Raw genomic sequence first — 24,710 nt, 5'->3', positions numbered from 1 at the left:
GCTGTTTCAGGCATGATTCATAATTGTAAAATATAGAATAAACATGCACGTACATTTAGCCGCAAATTCAACTTAGAGTGAGTTGGTGAAAAAAGGCATCTATGGACTTCACCTTGACCTGCACAAACAGTTATCGTCAGAATTGCGACTCGACAAAAATCCCAGAATCAGTGTTGATGGACAGTGAATGCACCAGCTGTACGCCGGAAAATAAAAACTTCAGCTCATCCAATCATAACAACAACATAAACAACAAAAAGGAAATGATGATATGCCTCCAGTCTATAGTCATGCCATCACTACAATTTTACAGCTTAAAGTGACAGCTGTGATTGTACACTTTGAGGTGCTAAAAGGAAAGGGAGTATATTTGTGTTTATGAGAGTGAATGGGGAGGAAAAAGTCTGATTAATAACAACGGCATCCACTGAAAAACACAAGGGACAGAAGTGTAATTAGATACTTGTGAATAATAATAATAATAATAATGGATTGGATTTATATAGCGCTTTTCTAGGCACCCAAAGCGCTTTACAATACCACTATTCATTCACTCTCACATTCATACACTGGTGGAGGCAAGCTACAGTTGTAGCCACAGCTGCCCTGGGGCAGACTTGACAGAAGCGAGGCTGCCATATCGCGCCATCGGCCCCTCTGGCCAACACCAGTAGGTAAGTAGGGTAAAGTGTCTTGCCCAAGGACACAACGACCAGGACAGAGAGCCCAGGGATCGATAATAATAGTGCACGCTCAATCTTCCACAAGGCCTACATGTCTAATATGTAATTTGAACACTGACGTGAGCGCAGATACGCCCATCTATGTGTGTTGTTTGCTGTCTGGGTTTAGAGACTGTGCAAATTCAAGCCTCAAACAAACAACTCAGCACCATTTTCTTATGTAAAAGTAACGGAAGCTTTACTACTCATGTAGGTGTTGCACCAATTATTTGTAGTTTTTATTTAAGGCCGGGCGACCGTGGCTCAGAGGGTTGGGAAGCGTATCTGTAACCGGAAGGTCACCGGTTCGATCCCTGGGCTCTCTGTCCTGGTTGTTGTGTCCTTTACCACTTTACCCTACCGCCTACTGGTGTTGGCCGCTTCTGTCAGTCTGCCCCAGGGCAGCTGTGGCTACAACCATAGCTTGCCTCCACCAGTGTGTGAATGCGAGAGTGAATGAATAGTGGCATTGTAAAGCGCTTTGGGTGCCTTGAAAAGCGCTATATAAATCCAATCCGTTTGAACTATTCAAATTCATGATGGGAGTGTGTTCGCAACGGTTCTGTTTACTGGATGGAGTCCAACAGGTTTCTTGTATGTAGGTTAAACCAACTAATGATAGCAATGTAGCACACAGACGCAAATAGACAAAAAAAAGAGAAGGATCAGAGCGCCTGATAAGCCCAAGGTCCCGAGCCCCAGGCTAGACAATACCAGCACACGACCCACAGGCACTATATCAGTGAGGACAGCACTCTGGTGATAGGATGCAGTTAGAGGCTGTAAATTATCAACGCAAGCTGTTATCATGCGCTTTTACTGACGATACTTGTTGTAGTGAATAAATCCATTCACAGCCTTTATTCCAAAACAATGAATCAAAGCATCATCATTAAAAATGGCAGCTCTTCAGTGACTGTTTCTGAGAAACCTTTGGCTGCTTTTTTAGATTATGTTAACAATTTCGCTGCACATAAACGCTGAGACTGTGTTAAAGTGTGAATGTCAGCTTGACATCCTGGCTGACAAACCTAGATCTATCAGCCAAGTGCATAAATAAAAGGGTAATACAGCATCTATCAAATGGCACAGGTGTTTAGGCACAGATGTCTTTCCAGGTGTGATGTTTTGGAATGAATTTTCCAAACAAGAAAAAAAGAAATTGGACCTTGAAAAACCCAAATCCTGCCTTCCTCAAACATGTCCAGTGAAACTGAGTGACTTCATTTTATTCATGGACACGAGAGAATGCAAAGATTCTGCAACTGTGCAGCATGTGTTTCTAATAAACTGACGCTGCTTTAAAATTATAGCTCTGACGCAAAGACACCTCATTTTGTTAAATGCCGGTTGCCTCGCTTCTCAGGTCTCCTTACCTCTACTGCTTGCAGCTCAGGAAGCAAGATGTGAGTGGAGCATTCTGTTTGTGTGTGTGTGTGTGTTTTCAGGATGTGGCGTACACCTGCTGCCAATTCACTTGATTACATGAGACTAATCCACCAATCAAGCTCCTGCTCTTGACTCAGTTGTTCAGTTTGTCAATATGGTATCAACACTGCGGCCAAGTTGTAGTTCTATAATGTTGTCCCTTTGTTGTCTGACCTCCTAAGAGTCTTTGTTAGTTCCTGTGCATCAGATCCTTTGTCTGGTACCAGAGCTTCACATCATCAGCCTGTCCATCTCTCTTATTCACATCCACCAGCTGAATCCAAACACTGCCAGCTGCAACTCTGAGCAGTTAACTCCTACCCATTGTTATCACTGGAGTTCTACAATAAATCTGCTGTGACTGTTCATTCTGCCTGTTTTTGGGTTTGTTACATTCAGTCCCTCAGTTCTTAAAAATTTTACAGATACATCCCCAAATCTAATTTGTCTCATCACATACGGACATGCTACAGGGGTAGGCTTATCTTTCACTGAGCGATCAAGGTTACAAAAAGCAGAAATTAACATAAGACATTGTTATTGAACCAAGTGATATATAATACTCAAAAAAATTAAAAGAAAACTTTTTAATCAGGGTATAGCATCAGTCATTAAACTTCTAGGATGTTGGTCTGTTCAGGAAACAGGCAGAGGGAGTTGTTAATCAGTTTCAGCTGCTTTGTTATTATTATTTTCAGTAGTTTTGCATTTGGCTAGGGTCAGTGCAACTGCTTGTAGCATGCGATGACACCTGGACCAGAGCATCAATATGTGCCATTGTCAGAAGGTTTACTGTATCTACCAGCACAAAATGAGGTGCATGGAGGAGATTCCAGGGAACAGACAGTTACTCTAGGAGAGCTGGACAGGGCCATAGAAGATCCTTAACCTATCAGCAGGACCGTATCTGATTGTTCGTGCAAGGAAGAACAGGATGAGCCAGAGCTGCGAAAGGACCTCCGGCCTGCTGGAGGTCCTTTCGCAGCTCTGGCTGATGTGAATGTCTCAGACCAAACAATCAGAAACAGACTTTGTGAGGGTGGCCTGAGAGCACAAAATCCTCTATTGTGCCCTGTGCTCACTGCCCAACACCATGGAGCCCAACTGGCATTTGCCTTAATATACCACAATTGGCAGGTCCACCAATGACGACCTGTGCTTTTCACAGATGAGAGCAGGTTCATGTGGCGAGAATATGCACACATTGCCTGGGCAGCTGCATAGGCATGTTTTTCACTGGGTGAAATGCATTTACCCCATAAAATTCAATCTGTTACAGTGAAGAATACAAACATAAATGGGCCTTGTGAACTCATTATAGTATTTATAAATGAAAAGAAAGAACAGCCCCCCATCCACCCTCCCACCCCCAGTACTATCAGGGTTACTGTTGAGGTTGAATTTTACTGTAATATGGTTTTATGGTGAGTATGGACGCTCTTTTCTTGGCTTACCTTGTAAAACTGATCTTATATGACATATACGTTAGCAGAACTATATCTACACTGATCAGCATGAAAAGAAATCTCTCTGCATTAAACAGCAAACATTGAATATTATCTCAACCAATCACTGGGTGGCCAGAAATGAACATGAAAAACTACAGCATAGGAGGCTAAAGCAACAAGAAGCTGGGTAAAACAAATTGTTGCAGAAAAAGTGTAGGAACCAGGCAAGAACAGCTTCTGATAGTAAAGACTAAAACTAAACTTCAGAAGAAGTGGTCAGAGTGATGACTGCAGTTCATTAAAGATACACAGATTGTCAGTGGGAAAAGACAAAGACAGTTTGTGTAACTTATGTTCTATTTAATGTTGAAATGGTTCGTGGGGTCAGACTTCTGTTAAATTGTTTTTATATTCTTTGTACTGTTACTTAACTGAAAGTTAAAGTGTTACGTATCCACTTATGTTTAACAGGTTTTAACTGAGGAAGAGGTAAACGGTGAGAAGATGCACATGTTTTGTCACATTTTACTGATGTAATAAATTTGATAAATCCCTAACCTTTAGAGCTTGTCTATCTTTTTAGCAAGTGCATATCATAAAATACACCATCTTCAGAAAACCACAAAAGAAACCTTTTCTTCACTGTTCAAATGGCAATTTCCTGTTCTTTCAGACTTTGTGGATTTAGTCCCCCGTGATCTGTAATTTGATGACACATCTGCAGTTTTTTTGCACGTTGTTAGCTTTCTACCTCTGATTACTTTTTGATTACTTTTACTACTTTATTTGATTGCATTTTTTAATCTGGCAATTAAAGAATAAAACCTGCGATAGATGTTTCCTTCAGGCTGTATCTGTCTCTCCAGGTGTGAGGTTTGAGCATTTCAATATTGAAAGTTTTTTCATTGCTTGTAAGTAAACCCTACAACTCGATTTTATCAGGATAAACTGAAATAAAGATGGTGTTGCTCTTGTATTTTTCTTTCTCTTGATTGCTGTATCCGTTGATGATGACTCCTTACTTTGTTTCTCCTCTGAACTGTCATGAAAATGTATGCGTAGGTCTGTGTGCCACTTTAATTGCAATCATCAGGTTATCCCCTCATCTTCCACGAAGTGACCAGAGCAAATTTTTCATTTGTTCTCCGCTGCTGCAAATCGGGGTGTCATTTCTATTGGTCTAAAATTAGTTACTGCAGCTGTTATTTTTTATTATAATAATATATATATATATATTTATTTATAGTTGTTATTTTTACAATTTATATTAAAAAGCTAACTATTATTATTACCTATGATGCACTTTGCCTATTTTCTGTCATAAATCCAGTGGATGAACTAAATGACTGCACCAAAACCCAGTGAAGGATAAATGGATCATTTATAAAGGATTATTTGGAGCTGTGAATCACGCAACGCTACTGTAGTAGAGTCCAAGAATAAAAATGCGGAGCTGGAAATGAGCATAATAGGTCCTCTTTAAGCTGGAATCCAGCTCCATTTGAAATTCCTAACGTTTTTGTGAACCTGAGCAGAGAAAGGTAAATATGGGTGACTGTATGCTGCAGAGGCTCTGAGGCTGACACGCACACCTCTCGAGTCTCAACATGTTATTGCGCTGACCTCTGTTTCAAAGTGTCCTTCCAGTTGGCAGGTCTGAAACCAAGATGAAAGTGAATTAATTAAACTGAGCCCTGCATTAAAGAACCAACTCAGCAAGTGACACTGATGTCACAGTGATCTCTGGGTCAGAGCCATAGTTGACAGTTTGACATTCAGAGTGATATTTAGTTCATTTCCCTATGAATGCATATTAATGTTGTTATCCATATTAATTTTTTCATTTGTTTTTCTGGGGTTACATCTAGCTGACATTTGGCACACATGCATCCATGCTGCTTTAATGGATCCCCACATCTGTGTGTGGGCCATAGTCTGCATATGAGACTGATATAGCTTGTGGGTTTGGAAGTGAATCCTTTGCAGAAGTGGCTTCAAATGATACATATACATATACATATATGTATTTGCAACCCCAATTGCAAAACATTTGGGACTCTATGTAAAATGTAAAACAAAAACAAGGATGCAGGGATTTGCAAATGTCGTAAATCTATACTGTATTCAGAGAGCATAGAAAAAAAGGACATAAAAATATTTAAATGTACACATTTTACTGTTTCATAAGAAATATTAGCTCATTTTGAATTTGATGGCGGTGACGTCTTAGAAAAGTTGTAACACGAGCAACAAAAGGCTGCAAAAATAAGTGAGGAAAAATAACAGATCAGTGACATTATTGGGTATAAAGTAGCATCTTAAAGAGACCAACTATTGGAGAAACAAAGATGGGTAGAGGTTCTGCAATCTGCATAAAATTGCATCTACAGTTGTGGAGCATGTTCCAAATAATGTTCCTATGTGTTTAATTATGTATGCTTTAAATATCTAAGCATCTACAGTGTATAAAATAATCAAAAAAGTCAGGGAATTTGGAGAAATTTTGAAATCTGTGCGAATTCTTCTTCTTCTTCTGAAATGTTCCCGCTGCCTTTGTTTTGTCTATGACTGGCTGTTTAGTGAGCCATAAACTTAAGTAAAAGCATGCGATACCTAAGCCATCTCCCTAGACCTTCATTGATATTCTGAGTGTTTCCCTCAGTTTGGTTCCTTTCTGGTTACTCTGTTGTCCGTCCACATGTCCAGAGCAGCTTTCTGTCTGTGTTTTTGTTGATTGTTAATTTAAATCCAGACTGACAGAACAGCCTGTTTTTGTAAAACATTAAGACTGGATGTAAAACAGCGCTTCACGTTCTTGAAATTTCACAGGTCATGCAGAGAGTGTTCAAGACGTCCTTTGAATCTTTTTCTCATTTTTATTTTCAGCTGCTGTGAAAAAACAAGACTTTTAAGGCTCAAACAGCAGATACATCAAATAAAAAGGAATCTAAGGACAAATCTTTTCCTGAACACACTCGCAGCTGAAAAAATGCAAAGTTTATTGTTTTGCTTTGGTGCACCTGCAGCTTCATTCGTCTTGACATCTCATGCTGATCCTTACACAAGAGCACACATTCCTCATAACTAATCACCAAGACACACACCAGGCAGTCTCAGATAGCAACATCTACTCCATAAGCGCAATACAAATATGAAAAACAAATAATTGGAAAAAGTTTTTGTTTCCTTTTGCCCTTTATGAATGGTTCTGTCTCATAGCCTTTCTTCTGCATTGCACGAATGGAAGGACACCTTACGATTGACTGATTGACTGCTAATTCTGTTGTGTAACAAAAGCTTGTTACAGATCTTTCAAATAGTTGAGTATTTATCAGCATGATGCAACAAGTCAAACACATGCTTGCTGTTTTTCAGTTGTTTAAAGGTGTTGTATACCTTTTTTGTACATATATTACCAGCAAACCGGTCCTTGCTTGATTTGTGAACAATTCAAGAAGAAAGAAAAGAATATTTCAAAAAACAAAAGAAAGAAAGAAAATGACAAAGAAAATCAAATTCAGCCGGCCTGACACGTATGAACACACACACACACACGTTTGTGCGCACACACTGCCCTTCGTGTTATGTAGTCACTAAAGGGCAGGGAGTGCATCTCAGAGCAGCGAGCTGAGCATAGTTATGTGCTCACTCTTGATGCTGAAGCTCACTTGCAGTGAAGGACTTGACGCTGCCACTATACAACAAAGAGTACTCTACCTCAGCTTTCGCAGAACAAGCTGGTAATACCTCAAGAATTCACAGTGTACTTCAGGTAATCCGAACTTCAGGAAAGCTTTTGGAATTTGTGAGCCGATTGCTCACTTTTCCATGGTGCAGCAACAAGACGACTTTAACTTTATTTAGCATTTATAGCTTTGTTTTTTAAGGACTCTCTGTGGACCACTTTGCTAGCATTCATTTGAGCTGCATTAATTGTTTTAATGGCGATGCTACAGTAACCAACATAGTCACTGTGCATTCTTTTTCCAGTTTATCTAATTAGAGAAGACTAACTCGGCAGGTAAGTCTGTTTAACTCTCTAATATTTAACACTACCACAACATTCAGTGGTTGTTTTTTACAACCAGTGTTTTTTTCAATGTTGTCACAGGTGCCGGAACCAAGTTCATAGGGAAACAACAGCATAATCTAGTGCCATTAACATTAAAGTCAAAAGCATGGGGTTCAGCGACCTCCTTGAGCAGGTGGGCAGCACAGGCCGCTTCCAAATCGTGCACGTAACCCTTCTCTGCACACCCATCCTGATGTTGGCCAGCCACAACCTGCTGCAAAACTTTGTGGCTGCGGTGCCTCCTCACTACTGTAGCGCTCACTCAAATCTCTCACAGTCCCAGCTGAGCCCAGAGGAAGCTTTGCGGATCACAGTACCACAGGACCACAGAGGAAAATTGCACAGGTGCCAGCGTTACGTTGTTCCACAGTGGCACCTCCTGGATAAAAATGGGACCTCCAATTTGAGAAATGAGGGAAACAGTGTGGATGATCTGGATGCTGACCTGCAAGGATGCATAGATGGCTGGACGTACAACATGGCTGACAGAAGCTCCACAATCATATCTGATGTAAAACTGCATTTTTATCACACTGTTTCAGTCAACTTGTCATTGCAGTGCAGATGTTCATATGTTGTAATGTGCATTTTTTGCTAGTGGCATTTAGTGTGTGACCTGCACTCTTTGAAGCAAATGGGACAAACCATCTACATGGGAGGCGTGCTTGTGGGAGCGTTTCTCTTCGGAAGCCTTGCAGACAAGTAACACCAATAATATACAATAAGCTGAATGTGTAATATTTTGACTCGTCTTTGAAAAGAAAAATCTTAATTGCCCAGTGGCATGAGTAATAAACAGTTCAGCAAGTCAAATAATGTTTCACCGATGGCCCTCATGTCTTCTAGATATGGTCGACGTATCCTCCTGCTCATGTCTTACCTTCTGATGGCGGTCTCTGGAACATGTGCTGCATTTTCTCCTTCCTTCCCTCTGTTCTGCTTTTTCCGGTTTGGTTGTGGCATGGCTCTATCTGGCATAGCACTCAACAGCTTGTCCCTCAGTATGATTTTTAGTTCCTTTATTTTACTTGACTAAAGGGATGTTGATGACATGGGCTCCCAATCTTATGAAAATGTGTTTCATCTGTTTCAAGTTCTTGAGTGGATCCCCACTCGTGTGAGAACTGTGGTGGGCACGATAACTGGCTACTGTTACACACTGGGCCAGCTGATCCTGGCATTGATGGCCTACTACATCCGGGACTGGAGGTGGTTAACCCTGGCTGTGTCTTTGCCTTTCTATGTGTTCTTCCTCTACGCATGGTGAGATGGCAATCATTGAACTGAAAAGTTTCAACTATAGTCACCAATGTAAGCTAAAACATTTTTAAAAAATGTAGCAAACCTAACCAATATTCCTTATAGGTGGTTTCATGAATCCGCAAGATGGTTGGCCTTAAAGAATAAGCCTGATCGGGCGATCAAGGGACTTAAAAGTGTGGCTAAGTTTAACGGACGGTGCGATGAGGGAGAAAAAATTGACATTAAGGTAAGGGAATATTTAAACTGTGGGACATAAATCTGTGTTTCACATAAACAGACTGTATATTAACAATGTTTTCTCTTTGTGCACAGATGCTCCAGGAGTCCATGAAGAATGAGCTGTCCATGTCAAAGGGCTCCTACACTGCCTTGGATCTGTTCCGCACACCCTACATGAGGATTAGCACAGTCTGTCTGGCAGCTGCCTGGTGTGTGTGTGCTGCTCTTGTAGAAACACCCAGTGACAGATTTACAGCACCTTCTGTGAAACTGCAATGACACCAAGTGTATTTTTATATTTAGGTTATCAACCAGCTTTGCCTACTACGGCCTTTCCATGGATCTGCAAAAGTTTGGAGTGGATATTTACCTGATACAAGTGATCTTTGGAGCTGTTGACATACCAGCTAAAATCATCATCGCTGTGACTATGAGTTATATAGGGCGCCGGCCGTCGCAGTCTGCTGCTCTCATCATCGCTGGGGTCACTATCTTGATCAACCTGCTGGTACCTTATGGTATGTCAGAACACAGACATGTGCACAAGATAAGGCTGAGGAGAAACAAGTGAGTGACCTGATGGATGTTCCGCTTTTTTGCAGATCAACAAACTCTGCGGACCTCTCTGGCTGTTGTGGGTAAAGGTTGTCTTGCTGCATCTTTCGTCTGCTGTTACCTTTACACTGGAGAACTGTACCCAACCATTATTCGGTAAGTCTCATCTGGCAAAACCATAAAACTATCAGTAAGGAATCTAGATGACTTTGGTTTAACAATGAAATCTAGGTTTCGCTGAAGAGCAACAACTAAGGATAATCGCTAATCCAGGCGTGGCTGCTTTTTTGTTTTTTATACAGTAGTAGATTTACAAATTCTGTGAACTGGAAAATCTATTGGTAACACTTTATAATATGAACTGCAAATTGCAGGCAAGTACGCTGTACTTACGTGCATTTTGAGGGCAACAAGTCAGGTTTTTGCAAAAAATAATGAACAAGTACACTGTAAGTACCCTGCACTTGCATGCAATTTGCGGGCAACAATGCGCAAGTACCCTGCACTTGCATGCAATTTGCGGGCAACATGTCAGGTTTTTGCAAACAAGTGAAACAAGTACAGGGTACAAACAGTGTACTTGTTTGAACGTTTTTGCAAAAACCTAACTTGCCTGCAAATTATTCACAGGTCATGTTATAAAGTGCTACCAAACTTTTTATGTTTTATAACTGAAGGATGGTCTAAGCCAGACCTTCCCAAAGTGTGGGGCCCGCCCCCTGGGGGGGGGGGGGGGGGGGGGGGGGGCTTCAAATCACGGACAAACAGTATCCCACATTCTTGATTTTTAGTTCAAACACTTGTTGTAATGACTAACTACTCCTGACATTTTGGAGATGTTAGCTCTTTATACAGTAAAGTTACAGTGGGATACAAATAATATCAGGCTGATCCTGCCGCGATTTGTTCCCCCTGTCTAAATCACGGACAAACAGTATCTCACACTTGTTTATGTTTTTCAACCCATTTTGCACAGAGAGGCATTTTTCGAAAATGAATTGATAGCAATGTTGAATATTATTACACGGGGGGAAAAAACAACTACACGTAAAATAATTACACCGTGATGCCTCTGCCTTTCTAAATAGAGGGACAGTAACTGCATGTGTGTATGTAAGCCTGTAAAAACCGAAGATAGTCAGATTAACAGTATTTTGTCTCTATCTGCCATTCTGCAATTCATCTCCGGTAAACAATAACGTGGCGCACAGCATGACGTGGAAAAAGGCACATACCTTTGACGTTGCGTGACCAACTCTGTATTCCTCGTCCACAGGTAAACGCAAAAAAGGAGTTTTAAAAAATCTCGGTTTTCGGTGATTCGAAACGCCGTTTACGTTTGGAGGAAACAGCTGCGTTTTCAAAAATACCCGTGTAGGTGTGGATGTAGCATAAAAGAGTTAGTAGTTTATTTTCTTACTACCTGTAATTTATTGCAGTTTACTTGTATTTGCTTAATTGTTTACTAAATGTTTGAGGTGTGAAATAAACCGCAATGGAGCAAAATATAAGTGTGTGTGGTTGGAGGATGTGTTTGTGCGTGTGCGCTTGCACGTACATTTTTCTTGTAAAACAAAGGGGGGCCCAGCAAAAAAAGTTTAGGAACCACTGGTCTAAGCAATGAGTTCCAAATAATGTCTTTGTCACTTAGAAAACCTGAACTGTACCGTTGAAATTGTGCTGATTTTTCTTATATTAAGAAATCTAAGGTATTAAATGTGTAGACAAACTTTTTTATACTGATATAAAAAGGAGTTTGAGGAGTTTCACTGGTCTGGCCCACTTAAGTTCAACATTGGCTGGATGTGGCCCATAATGACATCTCTGCTCTAATATATGGTTTCATCACATTTTAATAGTCTAAGACTGCACATGCACTTCTTTACTATCACTAAAATAATTTACATATTTACTGACCCTCTGTTGACACAATCTCTGACTTTACTAGTGTGTAGTTACGACTGTTTGCAGCTGTTTTATGGTTTTATGTCTTCTCTCTTAGTCAGAATGGCATGGGATTGGTGTCCAGTATGGCACGTGTAGGAGCTATGGTGGCCCCCATGGTGCGCCTCACGGGAGACTACATACCTTGGCTACCAGGTTTAATCTATGGAGGGGCGCCAATCCTCAGTGGGGTTGCTGTTATATTTCTTCCAGAAACGCTTGGCACACCCCTCCCCGACACAATACAAGATGTGGAGGAGAGGTAAGATTGAGTTCCAGGACGCAGCATGTGTTCCTTTTATTTTATCTCTGCATGTCCCAGAATCAAAACATTAATTTTAGAAACAGAACTCAGGAGGACTCGAGGGTAACGTATACAGCAAATAGCAAATCATCATGGTTTACTCAAGGCCAAAAAAAGCACATAAAGCTAGAAGAGAGAAAGAGAGAGGGAGAGAAGGGAGAAAAAAATAATATATCCACATTTGCATTTTCTATTTTGCACACAGGGGATCTGGGAAGCGCTCCAAAATGTCACCAAAAGAAACAATAATCTTGGAAGACACCGGGGCAAACCTCCTAAAGCCTGTTGCCTGAGTGTTTTTGTACTCCACATGTTAATGAAAGTAGAGTGAGTGCTACTTTTATCTCTTCTCTGTTTGATTTCCACAAATTTGGTTCACCTTATGATTGCTGGACGAATGTTTTTTCTTTCGTTTTGTGAACAAATGAGTTAAATCCGAAGCGGACGCCACCGTGAAAAGAACGCTGTGGACAATCAGACCTGTTTATCTGACAATCAGTAGATTTCAGGATCTTAATCTTACTTTGTACATGTCATTATTATTATTTTTTATTTGTATTTTGAATGTGTAGAGCGATTTCTTTATTTGAGCCTTTCACAGGTTAAAGACGGCATCCACTGGTATCTTTATTGTTCTATACACAAGCCCGTATTGGAAAACAATTGCCTTTTTGTCTTTTAAATCAAGACTTCTTATAATCCTTTTTAAATCTCAAAGTCTGTCTTTTTTATGGACGTTTGAACACAAATACTAGTAAAACCCTTTTCAGTCTACTTCATCTGGCATGAGTCACTTTGAGCTGAATTAACTAAAACGAGACAGAACAAGAAATCAAGGATTTGGATTTAAATAAAAGCAGCAGATGAGCCACACAACAGAAGGCACAAAGTATAAAAACTAAATAAATAGATTCACAGCAGGAATCTGACATGCCGTTGTTTTTCACTGCCCCCCCCACACACACACACACAGTTTTGCTCTAGCATTGTTGTTTTGAACACAAGAGTAAATCTCTTGTGTTCACAAGGCAGATTTACCATGAATTATGTGAAATGAACCCCCACTCTTTAAAAATTGAACACCCTAGTTAAGTTTGAAGGGCAGATCAGTGTTTTGTTGCTGAAGCAGGTAGCTTGGATGGGTCAGAGGATTTTGTTTGTGTTTTTCATAAGACAGCCTCCTAGAAATGTAGTTTCTTAGATTTCAGTCCATTTAATTTATTCAACTACTTTTGTTCTCAGCACGCTGCACGCTCTGGATTTAACGCCGCTCTCTAGAGTTCTCACAGTTACCACCCGGAAAACGAGTGTCATCACGCAAGCAAAAATGTAATGCAGTAGTTATCAATGTAGTTATTAAACGGATGGTGGTCAGCGAAAAGAATGATAAGAGTGAATATTATGGAAACATTACTTGGTCTCGTCCTTTTCCTTGAATCGGTTCGGCGGATTTGCTGCTTTTCTCTCAGTTACTGCTGTTACACGGATGTGAGGGGGGATGTTACTGGTAAAGGAGGAAACGGTGCTGATGCGGAGCACCACTCACGCCTACATAGGGTGAACTCTTGTGATTTGAAGACTTCCGCATCTTGCTGCTTGTGACACCATCTAGTGGTGCATATATGCCAATGCAGGAGCTGAACTTCCCATCACGGGAAGGTATCCATGTGAGGAAAAAAAAAACAAAAGGTGGAAAACTAAATCTAAAATGAAATCTTGACCATATTGAGGTTTTGTCTTTCAGTGTTTAAATATTGGACTTGGATTTCACATATTGTAGCTACTCTCATTTATCAGAACAGTTGATATTTTGGCCATATAGTCATCCATGATTAACAAAACAGGCAGCGTCACAATACTAGTATGCTTTGGTTCGTGTTCCTTAAAAGATCCGTCTGGAGAGAAAAAACCCAAACAAACCAGGATTTTGTTTGGGTTTTTGAATAGATTCATACTTATATCCTCATATCAACATGTATGTTTTCAATTTAAGGCTCGTACTTTCCTCTTTGAAATAGTTAAAGTTCGCCAGTGCTCTTGCTCTCATGCAACAAATGCACTGTTGTGTGTGTCTGGCACTAACTGTATGAAACTGCTATCTAAAAGCTTTTGGTTACAACATATAAACCCTCGATCACTGTATTAAATAGATTTTATTTCACTGTCAGGTTTTATGCGTGTTCTCCTGAGACACCTTGCGCACGCCAGATGAGTCCAACCCCAAGCCAAGAAAAAAAAAGAAAGAGAGAGATGAATCAAAATACAGAGCAAGGCGGTCTACAGAAATGACTACAACGTAAAATGATATGAATAAAGATTTATTTTCTCATATGAACAGGTGGATTCATTTTTCATTGTATTTTACAATCTATGACAATCTCGCAAGTTTTTTCTTTTTTCTAGCATATTTCAGGAATGACATGGGGAAAGGTTCTTTTTTATTGCTGAATGTTAAATGAAATACACTTTCACTGACTGGAAAAGAATTGTCTGCTGCTTTTTTTGTGTGATTTTTTTTTAAATCTCTTTTTTTTAAACCATGCACCCATCTAACCTTGACCACAAGGACATGCAGAGGAGAGGTGTTCAAACATTTCAAGCGAGGGTGGGGTCGGGTGGGGGGTCATAAATTTCAACAGAAGAGGCTGATTGGACGTGCCCGGTAGCATCTCAAATGGGTGAGAGGACTGGCAGGGTGAAGGGGCTGTCACATTTAAACTGGAGGTGAAGTCTTCTTTTGCACTTTTCTGACATACAAAATTAGACCCAGAGGTGAGAAACTCAATGAAAACATCTGCATGTTGTGACCGATGTGTGACCATCCTCTATTGCCATGCCACTGTGCATTTACCATATACCAGTCAGAATTGCAGATCAGTGTTTAAAAGGCATTTCCCCCCCCTAATTGCAGCATTCCATTATTTTTAATAAGGAGGAGCAGAAATGTACCGACAGAGACGAAACATCAGCTGTCCTTTCTGTGCGAGCCACACTGACGGCTGTGACTTTGAGATATCTTTCAAATATTTACTTCTCCCTCAGTGGAGGACAAAGGGCTTAAAATGAATTTATTCACTTTCAAAATCATCATTTACAGGCTAAATTTTAAATGACTCCATCAGTCAACAAGACAAAGCAGTACACATTACTATCAGAGGAGAAACTATTTGGATTCTATCGGCTATTACTGGGAAGTATGCACGTAAGGTGGAGGGATCTAAGCCGAGTGATAAAATAATTCACAGACACAGTCATTCAATGGACGTGACGTTAAGTGAACAAGAAAGGCTGAAAACATGATAGACGGCTGCATAATGGCTTTCAAAAAATAACTCGGGTAAATATGCATTTGTATCATGTTATTTCATTCTACACTATAGGCATCACATTTTTTTTTCCACACAACACACTACAGTCACCTCTTAGAAAATGATGTAATCAAACAGCAAAATAGAAAGTTTGCATATTTTTGCATCATATGATCCTCCAAAGTTTCACAGCTATTTCGTTAATATTGTCTAGTATGCTCTGTACTGTGATCCACTGAGCTGCTTCCACCTGACTTTACTTTTCTCTGCATGGGAATGATCGGGGTACTAGTAACTGCGTGTTAACACATAGGTCCTCAGCATCTGAGAACTTGAATCTTAGGTAGACCTAAACTTAAGGAAGAGGTTGAGCAGGGCTTGAGGTGGAGGCGGGGGGATGCATGTGGAAATCCTGAGACGCTGGTGGCCTTAAACGTAAGCCACGAAAACAGAATGGACACAGAAGGATGATTAGGCGTGGGATTCGAGTGAAAACAGACGCAATCTTTTTGTTTTGCCACTGCCTCTGACAGCAGGGGTCACCCTGTGCCAAGCGGCTCAGTGTTTGTTGGCCACATACCAGGCTAAAGCAAGGAAAACCTGCTGGGAAACAATCATTTTCAAAAAAAATTATTTAAAAAAAGGACGTAAATGGGGCGGACTGGGGAGGGGCAGAATAGCTGTAAACACATCAAGCAATGACCTGCATAACATACCACCCTACAGCAGCCTTGCCTGCTCACCTACACTGGGGTCACTGTTCTGCTTAACCACTTTTCTGTGAACCTCCGAGACTCTTTACTCTCACTCTCCTGAGACACCAGTAGACCCACACATTTGATGTTACCACAACAAACAGTGAAGTTCATCTAACAGTCACAAACGCATGCAAGCAACACACACAGGTGCGCACGAGCGTGCACAAAGACGCACACACACTCGCAGACATTTATGCACACGCAACACAATTTCTCACTCTCTGTGACTCTTTTTCTCTTGGTAGACATTAGTTAGCGGGCAAAAAAAAAAGAAAAAAAGAAAAGAATCTACATCGCATTTATGAGGCGTTCTAATAAATCCCAAATCATAAAAGAAAACCCTACAGGCGAATCATATTATCATATGTAAACATACACTTTATGCTGAAGTGGTTTATATCGCGTGATATGGAAGGGGTTAGACTTCTCGAAGAATGCAATTTGGAAAGAAAGTAAATAGGAAACCAGAGAGGAAAAACAAAAACATAAATGTGTATAAAAAAATGAGGCGTCCATATAAGAAAGGCTACAAAAACCTCCACTGGCCCTCTGGCATCGGCATACAGCAAAAGGCACCACAATATTACTCTATTTTTTAACATTGTGAAAAAACTGGCACATCTTTTTATGCTGTAAATCAAAATGTACATATAAATAGAGTTTTCCCTATAAAAAAGTCTTTGCTGTTAACTAGTAGACAACTTTTGCTAAAATGAAAATAAATATTTCATTTGTTTAGAATATCTGTCAGTTATATAAAATAAAAATATTTCTTATAGATGCAGGTCTATACTATATTGATTTTTGTCGGTTCATTATCACTCTTTAATGCGGTGTATTGTCCGGTTTGGAGCGTGACTGTGTGAGTCTCGTATGCGTGTTCCCATGCCCACTGTGTCGCCCTGACGAGTTAGAAGTCCGACTGTCCGCCGGCCTGTAGATGGTGGAAGGCTCGGCGTTCATGTTCTGCATACTGAGGAAGGGCGTGCTCTCGCCGTCCTCCTCTGACTCACTATCTGTTAGACAGCTTCGAGACCCATAGTCCCGAGATGCCTCGTATCCTCGTGGGGCCACGTGGCCATTCAGTCTGGATCTCCGCCAGCGCCGGCTTCCAGTTCCACTGGACCCACTTCTCTTTGGTTGCTCCCGAGAGGACAGATACTCCTGGGTGGTCTCATAGTCTTCATCCTCAGCCAGCCGGTAGGGGCTGGAGGGAAGGCTTCCCCTGCTGTCATTTAGATAGGTTCGACGCTGCTGCCGGTAAGGCTCCTGGCAATGAGCATCGTGTAGGGGCACCTGGTAGCGGCGCAGCAGAGGCTGGTCATCCTCCAGGGGGTACGGATTGTGAACAGCAGGAGGGAGCGACATGGCGTGGCTGGCATTGGGGGATGTGATCTGGAAGGTAGGCACCTGCGGGGGCAATGAGTAATGGAAATCCACTGGGGATAGGCGGGCTGGTGTTGTCAGGGCTGATACGTATCTGTGGTAAATACAGAGAGGAGGAGGAGGTCATAGTTAATTGGAGAAGAACAAAGAATTGTGCTGACAAAGACAGCTGCACATACAGTAACCTAGTGTGAATGTTTTAAAGGTATTCTTTAAACTAATGAACATTATACCCTGAAGCTGCACGTACACTTAAATATTCAGTCAAAGTGATTATTTTTCGATAGAGACGTTTAGCTTAGAGTTTCACCTGAGCAGCGACCGCTCCCTGCTGTAGGTGGAGCACTGGGCGTTGGCTACAGGTTGCCCCAAAGTGTAGTTTACTTCCAGCAATCCTCTGCAGTCTAGATAACTATATTACTGTTATATTTGCTACTCGATTACTGCTCAGACTGCTTTTGCTTTTGTGTGCAGAGCTTAAACATCTCTAATGAGAAATATAATATATAATAATATCTCCACTTGTAAAAGCACCATGGAGTCTCCTCTGTGATCTGCTCTGGATTGCATAACCCAACACAGGCACAATACTGCTTTATGTTCAAGACTGACAAAAGTAAAACCATCATTACTATGTTTATTAATGTTGGTACAGAAATCTTTCATAACAACATGGCTCAGGATTTAGTACACAGACATTCAATGTTTTTCCCCCAGCAGAGCTTGAATAGCTAACATTTACATCAGTTTTCTGATGATCTACTATGAGCAGCCAGGTTTCAGTCCTGACGAGGAAGAAGGACGAGGACTTAACTCTCTTCTTTAATAACCGTGGATCAACCTGCCCAACAAGATCAACGAGTCAAATCTGTAGCTATACTTTACAAAACTCTTCAAAACAAACCCACGTTTAGCCATTCAGTGAGCGTACTAACACCATGCCTGATTGCTGAAGTTAATGTTGAGAATCTATATTTAGACATCAGAAGCGCATACGCTACAGATGCAGAGTTTTCCCATCATTTGTAATATTAAAATAAAAAAAAAAAAAAAAGCAACAACAATTCAAAACATTCCTGAAAGACAGGTTAGAATTTATGGATGGCTGACGGTGACTCACTTTGGACCTGTGTGTACAGAGTGTTTTATTTATTTACTTTTATTTCCTTTAGGAAACCTGCTATATTAGACACAAGCCTCAGATATCCCCGCAACACCACTCATTCAGCTGAGGCAGAGACTGCCACCATGATCAAAGACGTACGTGCAACCTGGAATGACTCTGAGGACATGTAATCTGTCGCTGCATCACAACCTAGCGGTCATGCACAGATGCTGCATGCGGGTATTGTCAGTTAAGTTAAGAACTCAAGCAGATAAAAGGCAGCACATGTCTTGTTCGGTTAGGTTTTCTTAGGTATTGATAGTTGGCTTGGATTCTGTATAGGAGCTCCAGCCTCCTTGATACATCCATTTCATACCTCCATTTTGGCTCAGTACTAAAGCCAAAGGTACAGAACAGAATGTTAGTACCGGTTAATATATTAATCAATTAAAATGTGATTATAATTTGGTCTGACTGTTATGCATTTTAAGTTTGGAAAGGTAAGAAAACCATGCTAAGGTAAATCTAATTGTGCCTTTCAATATAATGAATCCCACCGAGCAGACTGTTCTGCTGGATGCTTCTAGACTGTACCACTTTGTATGAAGCATTTCACTTAAGGGTTAAGTATATTCAACAAAGTGACTTTTGAGAAGTAGTCTTAAAAAAATAAACAGCTGCTTTTCCATTGGAATCTTATGTTTCCTTTAGGATCAGCTTGTCAGTTTGAGCTATCAATACACAGTACTGTTTTCCATCTGAAATGGATTAGGTGATGATAAGTGTTATCAAGCATGCATGAAGCAAGATACTAGAAGTGATGTAGATCCTGAAGACTAAATCTGCCTGATCAGTTCAGTTTCAGCTTGGCAGCACTCACAGTTGCTGTTGGTCACAGAAAATGCAATTCATACTGACAGGTCACAAATGATCTGCGGCAGCAAAACAATCTGTTGCTGTTTTAGTAAAACAGACAGACAATAATCGCCGCTGAAGAAATGATATCTAAAACTCCTAATGGCTTACTGTAGAGCTGCTTTGTTGAACAACAATGTTTAGGAGCATTAAAGCTCACTGATACAATCTACACTATAGTAAAAGTCTGTTTTTACAGTAATGTGAAGCTGTAATGTAGCAGTAAGGGCTAGAACACATTCAGTTAATACAGTATTTTTTTCCTGGGAATAATGCAGCTACCCTGTGCGTAACACTGTATAAATATTGCAATACCTTTACAGCAGACCATAGGCTCAAATCACCATTATGTTACAACACCGTTAATGACTTTCATTTGAATAAAAAAATGTTTGAGAGTGTGATGTTAAGCACCCTTTTATAGCAGGTCTTCATACTAAGAAATAATTTGTTTTAAAAAGAAGAAGAAGAAGAAGAAGAGAGAAACCTTAACCTTAGTGTTTTTAAAAATCTTTGTAGGAGTTGTGTTGAAGCAGTAGAAACCAACCATGCCCCCAAATTCCCAAATTTCCTCTCAGCTCACTGCTAATCTAGGCTTGCTGAGCGATGGATTGTCAGCTGTGAACAGTGCTGGAATTCAAGACATCAGCAGAGACCGAGGAGGGCATTCGGGGATTTTAGGTACCACAATCAGGCAACAGAATAATGTAACGCTGACTACTATTGAATTGCAACACACATAAAGAGAAAGACCTAGATGCACACTATTTAGATCTAAGTTTAGGTCTGATCTGATTTGTCATGTGAGAACTTTAATTTCTCTGTGCCTCTGGTACAGACATATTTACATGAAGTACAGGAAATAAAAATGATACAGCTGTGGAGGTGATGAAAGGCGTATTTCTTCGCATCTGCCAGACTGTTTCTGAATCTCCTCTTTGTGCTAGCTTTCACTAAACCTGTCCTATTTCTGACTTAAGTGAGTTTAAATCTGACTGTGCAAAATGGCAGACAAGTGTATTTAACAAAATGTCACACCATCCCTTAAATAAAATAAAATAACATTAAAAGGGAACACTAGCCAATTAGAATTGCATACTGGCCAGGGAATACTCTTCCCATTGAAATGAGCACTGTTTCTCACTCTTGCCTACCTTAGCGTATTTCATCATCATGCCTGCTGTGTGTCAGTTTCCACTGAGTCTCTCAGAGTGCCCTGACTGGCCTCTCGAGGCTGAGAGAGAACCAGCAGAGAGAGGAAACTTCTCAAAATATTCATGACAAACCCAGTGCCATATCAGCCACACAGGTCTGGTCCCCACCTGTCGCTGTGCGGAGAGTCTCCCAGCGAGTCGAAGGAGTCCCCGTACTGCAGCCTCGGCCGATGGGGGTCAGAGTAACCACAGTGTGCAGCGCGCCGTGCTCGAGCCTCCATGCACGCAGGGCTGCTGCATTTACTGGTCCCCACGGATGATGACATCATTCCCGGCGAGTCAGAGAGGATACTGTCAGAATGTTCCAGGCTCCATGTCCGTTCCTCATGTCTGACAATAAAAAAAGACAAAAAAAATAGGTGTTAACATGCACACACCCCACAATATGTCCAAGTTTCACTTTTTTGTCCTTTTTTTTTTGAAAGAGTGCTTGATAACAAATCTGCGGCTGTCCCTGGAGGAAGAACATTTCCACAATTCAACTGCAATTCCATGATCCGTTAGCAAAAGTACCAAGATATTCAGCTCTTATCTCTTTTGATCCTGTTCCTCTCTAACCTGCATATGAAAACTTAGTCCCTCACAGCGACAGGTCAGTCATAAACCCTTTGATTAAGTTGCTTCTGAAGAGAAGTCCACAAGAGCTTTCCAATAGAAACAACAGAAGAAAACCAAATCTTCAGTAGTGCAGACTAATACATTCAGCACTCGTTGGCCTCTGTGTCTTTGCAAATTCCCACGTGAGAAATCCTGGTAATACTTTCAGCTGTGACTCCTCTGCCAGCACTACTTTTTCCCATCTTAGATCACTTACAAATTTAAAATCGTGTCTGTTACAGATAACAAAGCTTGCCTTTTTCAGCAGAAATCAGACAGACTGTCTTACCTCACCAGCAATTGGCTCACTCTGCAGCAGCGAGACTCCTGGTGTGTGTTTTTTAACGATTCTATTCAGATACTCTGCACTGTTAACAATTTGCTTACATCTGATTGTAATGATCAACTAAAACCGAGTGTGCCCTTTAAATATAGGAACTTGTCTCGATGAATCAAACTCTTCTACCACTTTTGTGATTGATTCTCTATTTGCAAGAGGCAGTTATGATGACGCACGTGCTGGATGCTCACCTGTGAGTTGATGAATGAGCTCGTGTGGAAGAGTTGTGAGATCTGGAAGAGGCATGACTGGCAGGAAATGAGCCCTCTGTAGCAGGCCGTATAACACGTTCAGTCGCAGGGACATTCTTTGATATGTACTGCAGGTGGCGAGTGAAAAACAAAAAAGATTGTAAAGAACAAAATCCATGTGGTGTACATTAGTCTGTGTGTACTGCAATAATGTAAGGAATCCTCGGAAACATACATCTACCATAGGGATATCCTCCGGGCCGGGTCCTGGGTGATTGGGTCCATTAGCTAAGTTACGATTGGGATGTTCTGGACACATGTTTTGTCGCAGATGATTGTGCATCCTGTTTCTTTGTTTCCTGTTGAGAACATCTTGGTCATTCCCTTATTATTTAATCACCTTTTATTAAGTCTTTTTGATTTACTGTAACACCTACAGTAACTATTTAAACATGCCTAATAAAGTAAGGGTATATTTTAAGACATAATCTATCATTTCCACCTGCTGAATGTCACAAGGACTGGGCAGTACACTAATATTTACGGTTTTGTATATTTCTTAAATTAAAGAGCATGAGTACATCTTCAGAAATCATTCATCATCTGGACTTACTTGGTTTTACAGTAGGCAACCACACACACGATGCCCACGACCAAGAGAGCCACACAAATACCCGTGATTGTCAGGACTCTTTTCTGGTAGAGTTCCTCTGCCTCTGTCAACATCACACACACACACACACACACACACACACACACACACACACACACACACACACACACACACACACACAGAAATGACAGAGGAAAAAAATTAGCTTCTTTAAGGTGGTTATGGTGTCACTGTACATCTGCACATCTATTTTTTTTTTTTACTAAATCCTGAGCAGAATGAAGCATCATCCTCCTTTCCCTTCACACTTAAACCTCTTCTTTCGCATAATCACAAATGCAGCAGACGCTGCTGCTGCTCCCTGCGCTGCAGTAAGGCGGCGTAGGTGGGGGAAGGGCATTGGACTGTTGGAGAGTTAGACTGTTCGATCAAACAACTCTAAAAACCAGCTATTTTAAATTGCACCATGCACGATAAAATGAGAAATATTCAATAACAAGTCTTAGTCTTGGTGTCTTTGGTGGTCTACTATCTCACTCACTTACAGAAGCGATCATCTGCTCAGGCATTCAGTGAAACACAACGATGAGATCGCAACAATTTTGCAAAAAAATTTGTAAAACAAGAGAAATTTGAAATGAAATGAAGATGAAATTTGACTGATGCTTTTGCTTTTCCAGAGAAGAGCTTGTAAAAGGTTGACGTAGATTCTTTGTTTCCCCTGGGGGGAAATAATGGAGGCAGTGTAGTCCCCAATTAATAATGTAATAAGAATGAATTGAATCTGTGCAACCATCTCAGGTTTCCTCCTTTCATTCACCAGTAGCCATTTTACATCAGCATACCAATTTGTGTCAAGCTTCTGACGCCATAAATAAATCACTGAAGTCAGTTTATTTTTAGCTGCAAACTCAGTGATATTTCAACAATATTGCTTTTAGCCACTGATATTGAATTTGAAACAGAGGAAACGATACTTGTGTTAGTTTAATGACACTTATGGTCTACTACTAGAGTGCACTGGTGTAGTTGAAGCAGCTAGATCTACTATTAATTTTATACTCCCAACCACAAGAGGACTTTTCTGGAAAAGGTAGCAGGAAACAAAGGCTGACGATGAAAGAGGGCAGAAAGAGTGTCTGATAGAGGAGAAAGTGTAGGTTCTAAATATAGCATGGCATGCTCACATCACAGCATTTTACAGCATCCCTGAAGGATGATCCAAACCAGAAACGCATCATGTTTTATACTCCGACATTACATTTCAGCTACACTAATGACGAAATGATGTAAGAGGCATGGTCAGGATCACACATAAAAAGAAAGACTGAGGTGGCATATCAAAGAAAAAAAAAAAAGAGACGCTAGAAATGAGACCAAGAAGGTCGGAAAGATAGATCCTAATATTGAGCAAATCCTTGGGTATAGCTCCAAACATGACAGATCATGCTTGTTACAGATGGAATGAGGAACTAAAGTCCAAGGGGAAAATATGCTCTTGTAAGTGAGATGGAAACTGAGTTAATGGTACTTTTCCATTGCACGCGAATGAGAGGTGGAGGCGATTACATCCATGTTAATGATGTTTGATGAAGGATCAGTTGCATTGACTGAGGGTTCGTCGTCGTAATAAGTCATGGCATGATTGTTTGAGAGATCGACTTGTTAATCGGGGGACGATATGGTCACACCACAGACGGAACACGAGCAATGTCAAAATGAATGACATCTTAGTAACTATGCTAGCACTGAGAATCAAAATGGATTGTTCCATACCCATAAATTCAATCCCAAGATGCTCTGCCATTGCAGAGAGTTGGAAGGTGGGTGGGAGAGGGGGGGAGAGACACAAGAAACAAAAGACCAGATTAAGAGCGGCACCTTCTAATATAGAAGTGGAGCAAGTACAAATTGGCATTACACAACACTTGTCGTTATTGTCAGCACGACATGGTCAGTACTATCTAAGACGAGACACAAGCATGCAACACACACTTCAAACCACACTACGTATCAGTATCACTACCACATATCACTACTACTAATTCTAATAAAGGGATTTTTGATTTCTTTTTACTACTTTTTAATACTCTTAATAAAACTACAATATTCTGCTCTTGCTTGAAAATTATATCCACTCTATATCTCAGCATACGGGGCCTCAACAAGATCATTTCCTTTTTTTGTAATTTTTTTGAGTTAGCTGAAAAAGCTGACTCACAGTAAGTTTACAATAAGTAATACGCTTTCGCTCTTTTTTTGATACATGTTACCAGTTGCTGTGTTGGTCCAATTCAGTAATAATGCAGTGCCAAGTAAAGGGAACGT

General features: G+C 40.7%; 2 protein-coding genes across 8 annotated transcripts in view; one reads left to right on the top strand and one right to left on the bottom strand.

The window, feature by feature from the left end:
- Positions 1-7,207: 7,207 nt before the first annotated feature.
- Positions 7,208-14,264, top strand: slc22a6l (solute carrier family 22 member 6, like). 3 transcript variants are annotated; one of them, XM_040033034.1, is made up of 13 exons: positions 7,209-7,370; positions 7,589-7,619; positions 7,710-8,181; positions 8,269-8,372; positions 8,517-8,671; positions 8,765-8,933; positions 9,036-9,159; positions 9,246-9,361; positions 9,456-9,670; positions 9,755-9,863; positions 11,710-11,913; positions 12,161-12,282; positions 14,124-14,226. In XM_040033034.1, exons 3-12 carry the CDS (start codon positions 7,777-7,779, stop codon positions 12,246-12,248), a joined length of 1,689 nt encoding a protein of 562 aa, XP_039888968.1. In that variant the 5' UTR covers positions 7,209-7,370; positions 7,589-7,619; positions 7,710-7,776; the 3' UTR covers positions 12,249-12,282; positions 14,124-14,226. The 3 variants fall into 3 exon arrangements, with proteins under 3 accessions (XP_039888966.1, XP_039888968.1, XP_039888967.1); XM_040033032.1 differs by lacking the exon at positions 12,161-12,282 and having other exon boundaries at positions 7,208-7,370; positions 14,124-14,264; XM_040033033.1 differs by having other exon boundaries at positions 12,161-14,226.
- Positions 14,265-14,996: 732 nt separating this feature from the next.
- The window catches only part of nrg2a (neuregulin 2a), a 99,220-nt gene continuing 89,506 nt past the window's right edge, over positions 14,997-24,710 (bottom strand). For 3 of the 5 annotated variants that reach the window (XM_040033031.1, XM_040033029.1, XM_040033028.1), the window contains exons 6-10: positions 22,383-22,485; positions 22,005-22,128; positions 21,770-21,897; positions 20,750-20,971; positions 14,997-17,501 (exon numbers count right to left, since the gene is read on the bottom strand). In XM_040033031.1, the coding sequence (XP_039888965.1) occupies positions 16,847-17,501; positions 20,750-20,971; positions 21,770-21,897; positions 22,005-22,128; positions 22,383-22,485 (1,232 nt within the window). In that variant the 3' untranslated portion in view covers positions 14,997-16,846. Of the gene's footprint in view, positions 17,502-20,749; positions 20,972-21,769; positions 21,898-22,004; positions 22,129-22,382; positions 22,486-24,158; positions 24,183-24,710 lie in introns of all 5 variants that reach the window. The other 2 variants (XM_040033026.1, XM_040033027.1) reach the window with 1 other exon arrangement.

This window comes from Simochromis diagramma, unplaced genomic scaffold (genome assembly GCF_900408965.1).
Source record: "Simochromis diagramma unplaced genomic scaffold, fSimDia1.1 OVJJ01000216.1, whole genome shotgun sequence".
In the NCBI taxonomy this organism is placed as follows: domain Eukaryota; kingdom Metazoa; phylum Chordata; class Actinopteri; order Cichliformes; family Cichlidae; genus Simochromis; species Simochromis diagramma.
The sequence above is the reverse complement of the archived record's forward strand: the minus strand, read 5'-3'. Positions and strand labels throughout refer to the sequence as shown.

Coding starts and splice junctions, on each gene's coding strand:
- slc22a6l (XM_040033032.1), top strand. CDS start 7,777: ATGGGGTTCAGCGACCTCCTTGAGCAGGTGGGCAGCACAGGCCGCTTC. Junction 9,160..9,245: donor GAGAAAAAATTGACATTAAG/GTAAGGGAATAT, acceptor CTTTGTGCACAG/ATGCTCCAGGAGTCCATGAA. Junction 9,671..9,754: donor CAACCTGCTGGTACCTTATG/GTATGTCAGAAC, acceptor GCTTTTTTGCAG/ATCAACAAACTCTGCGGACC.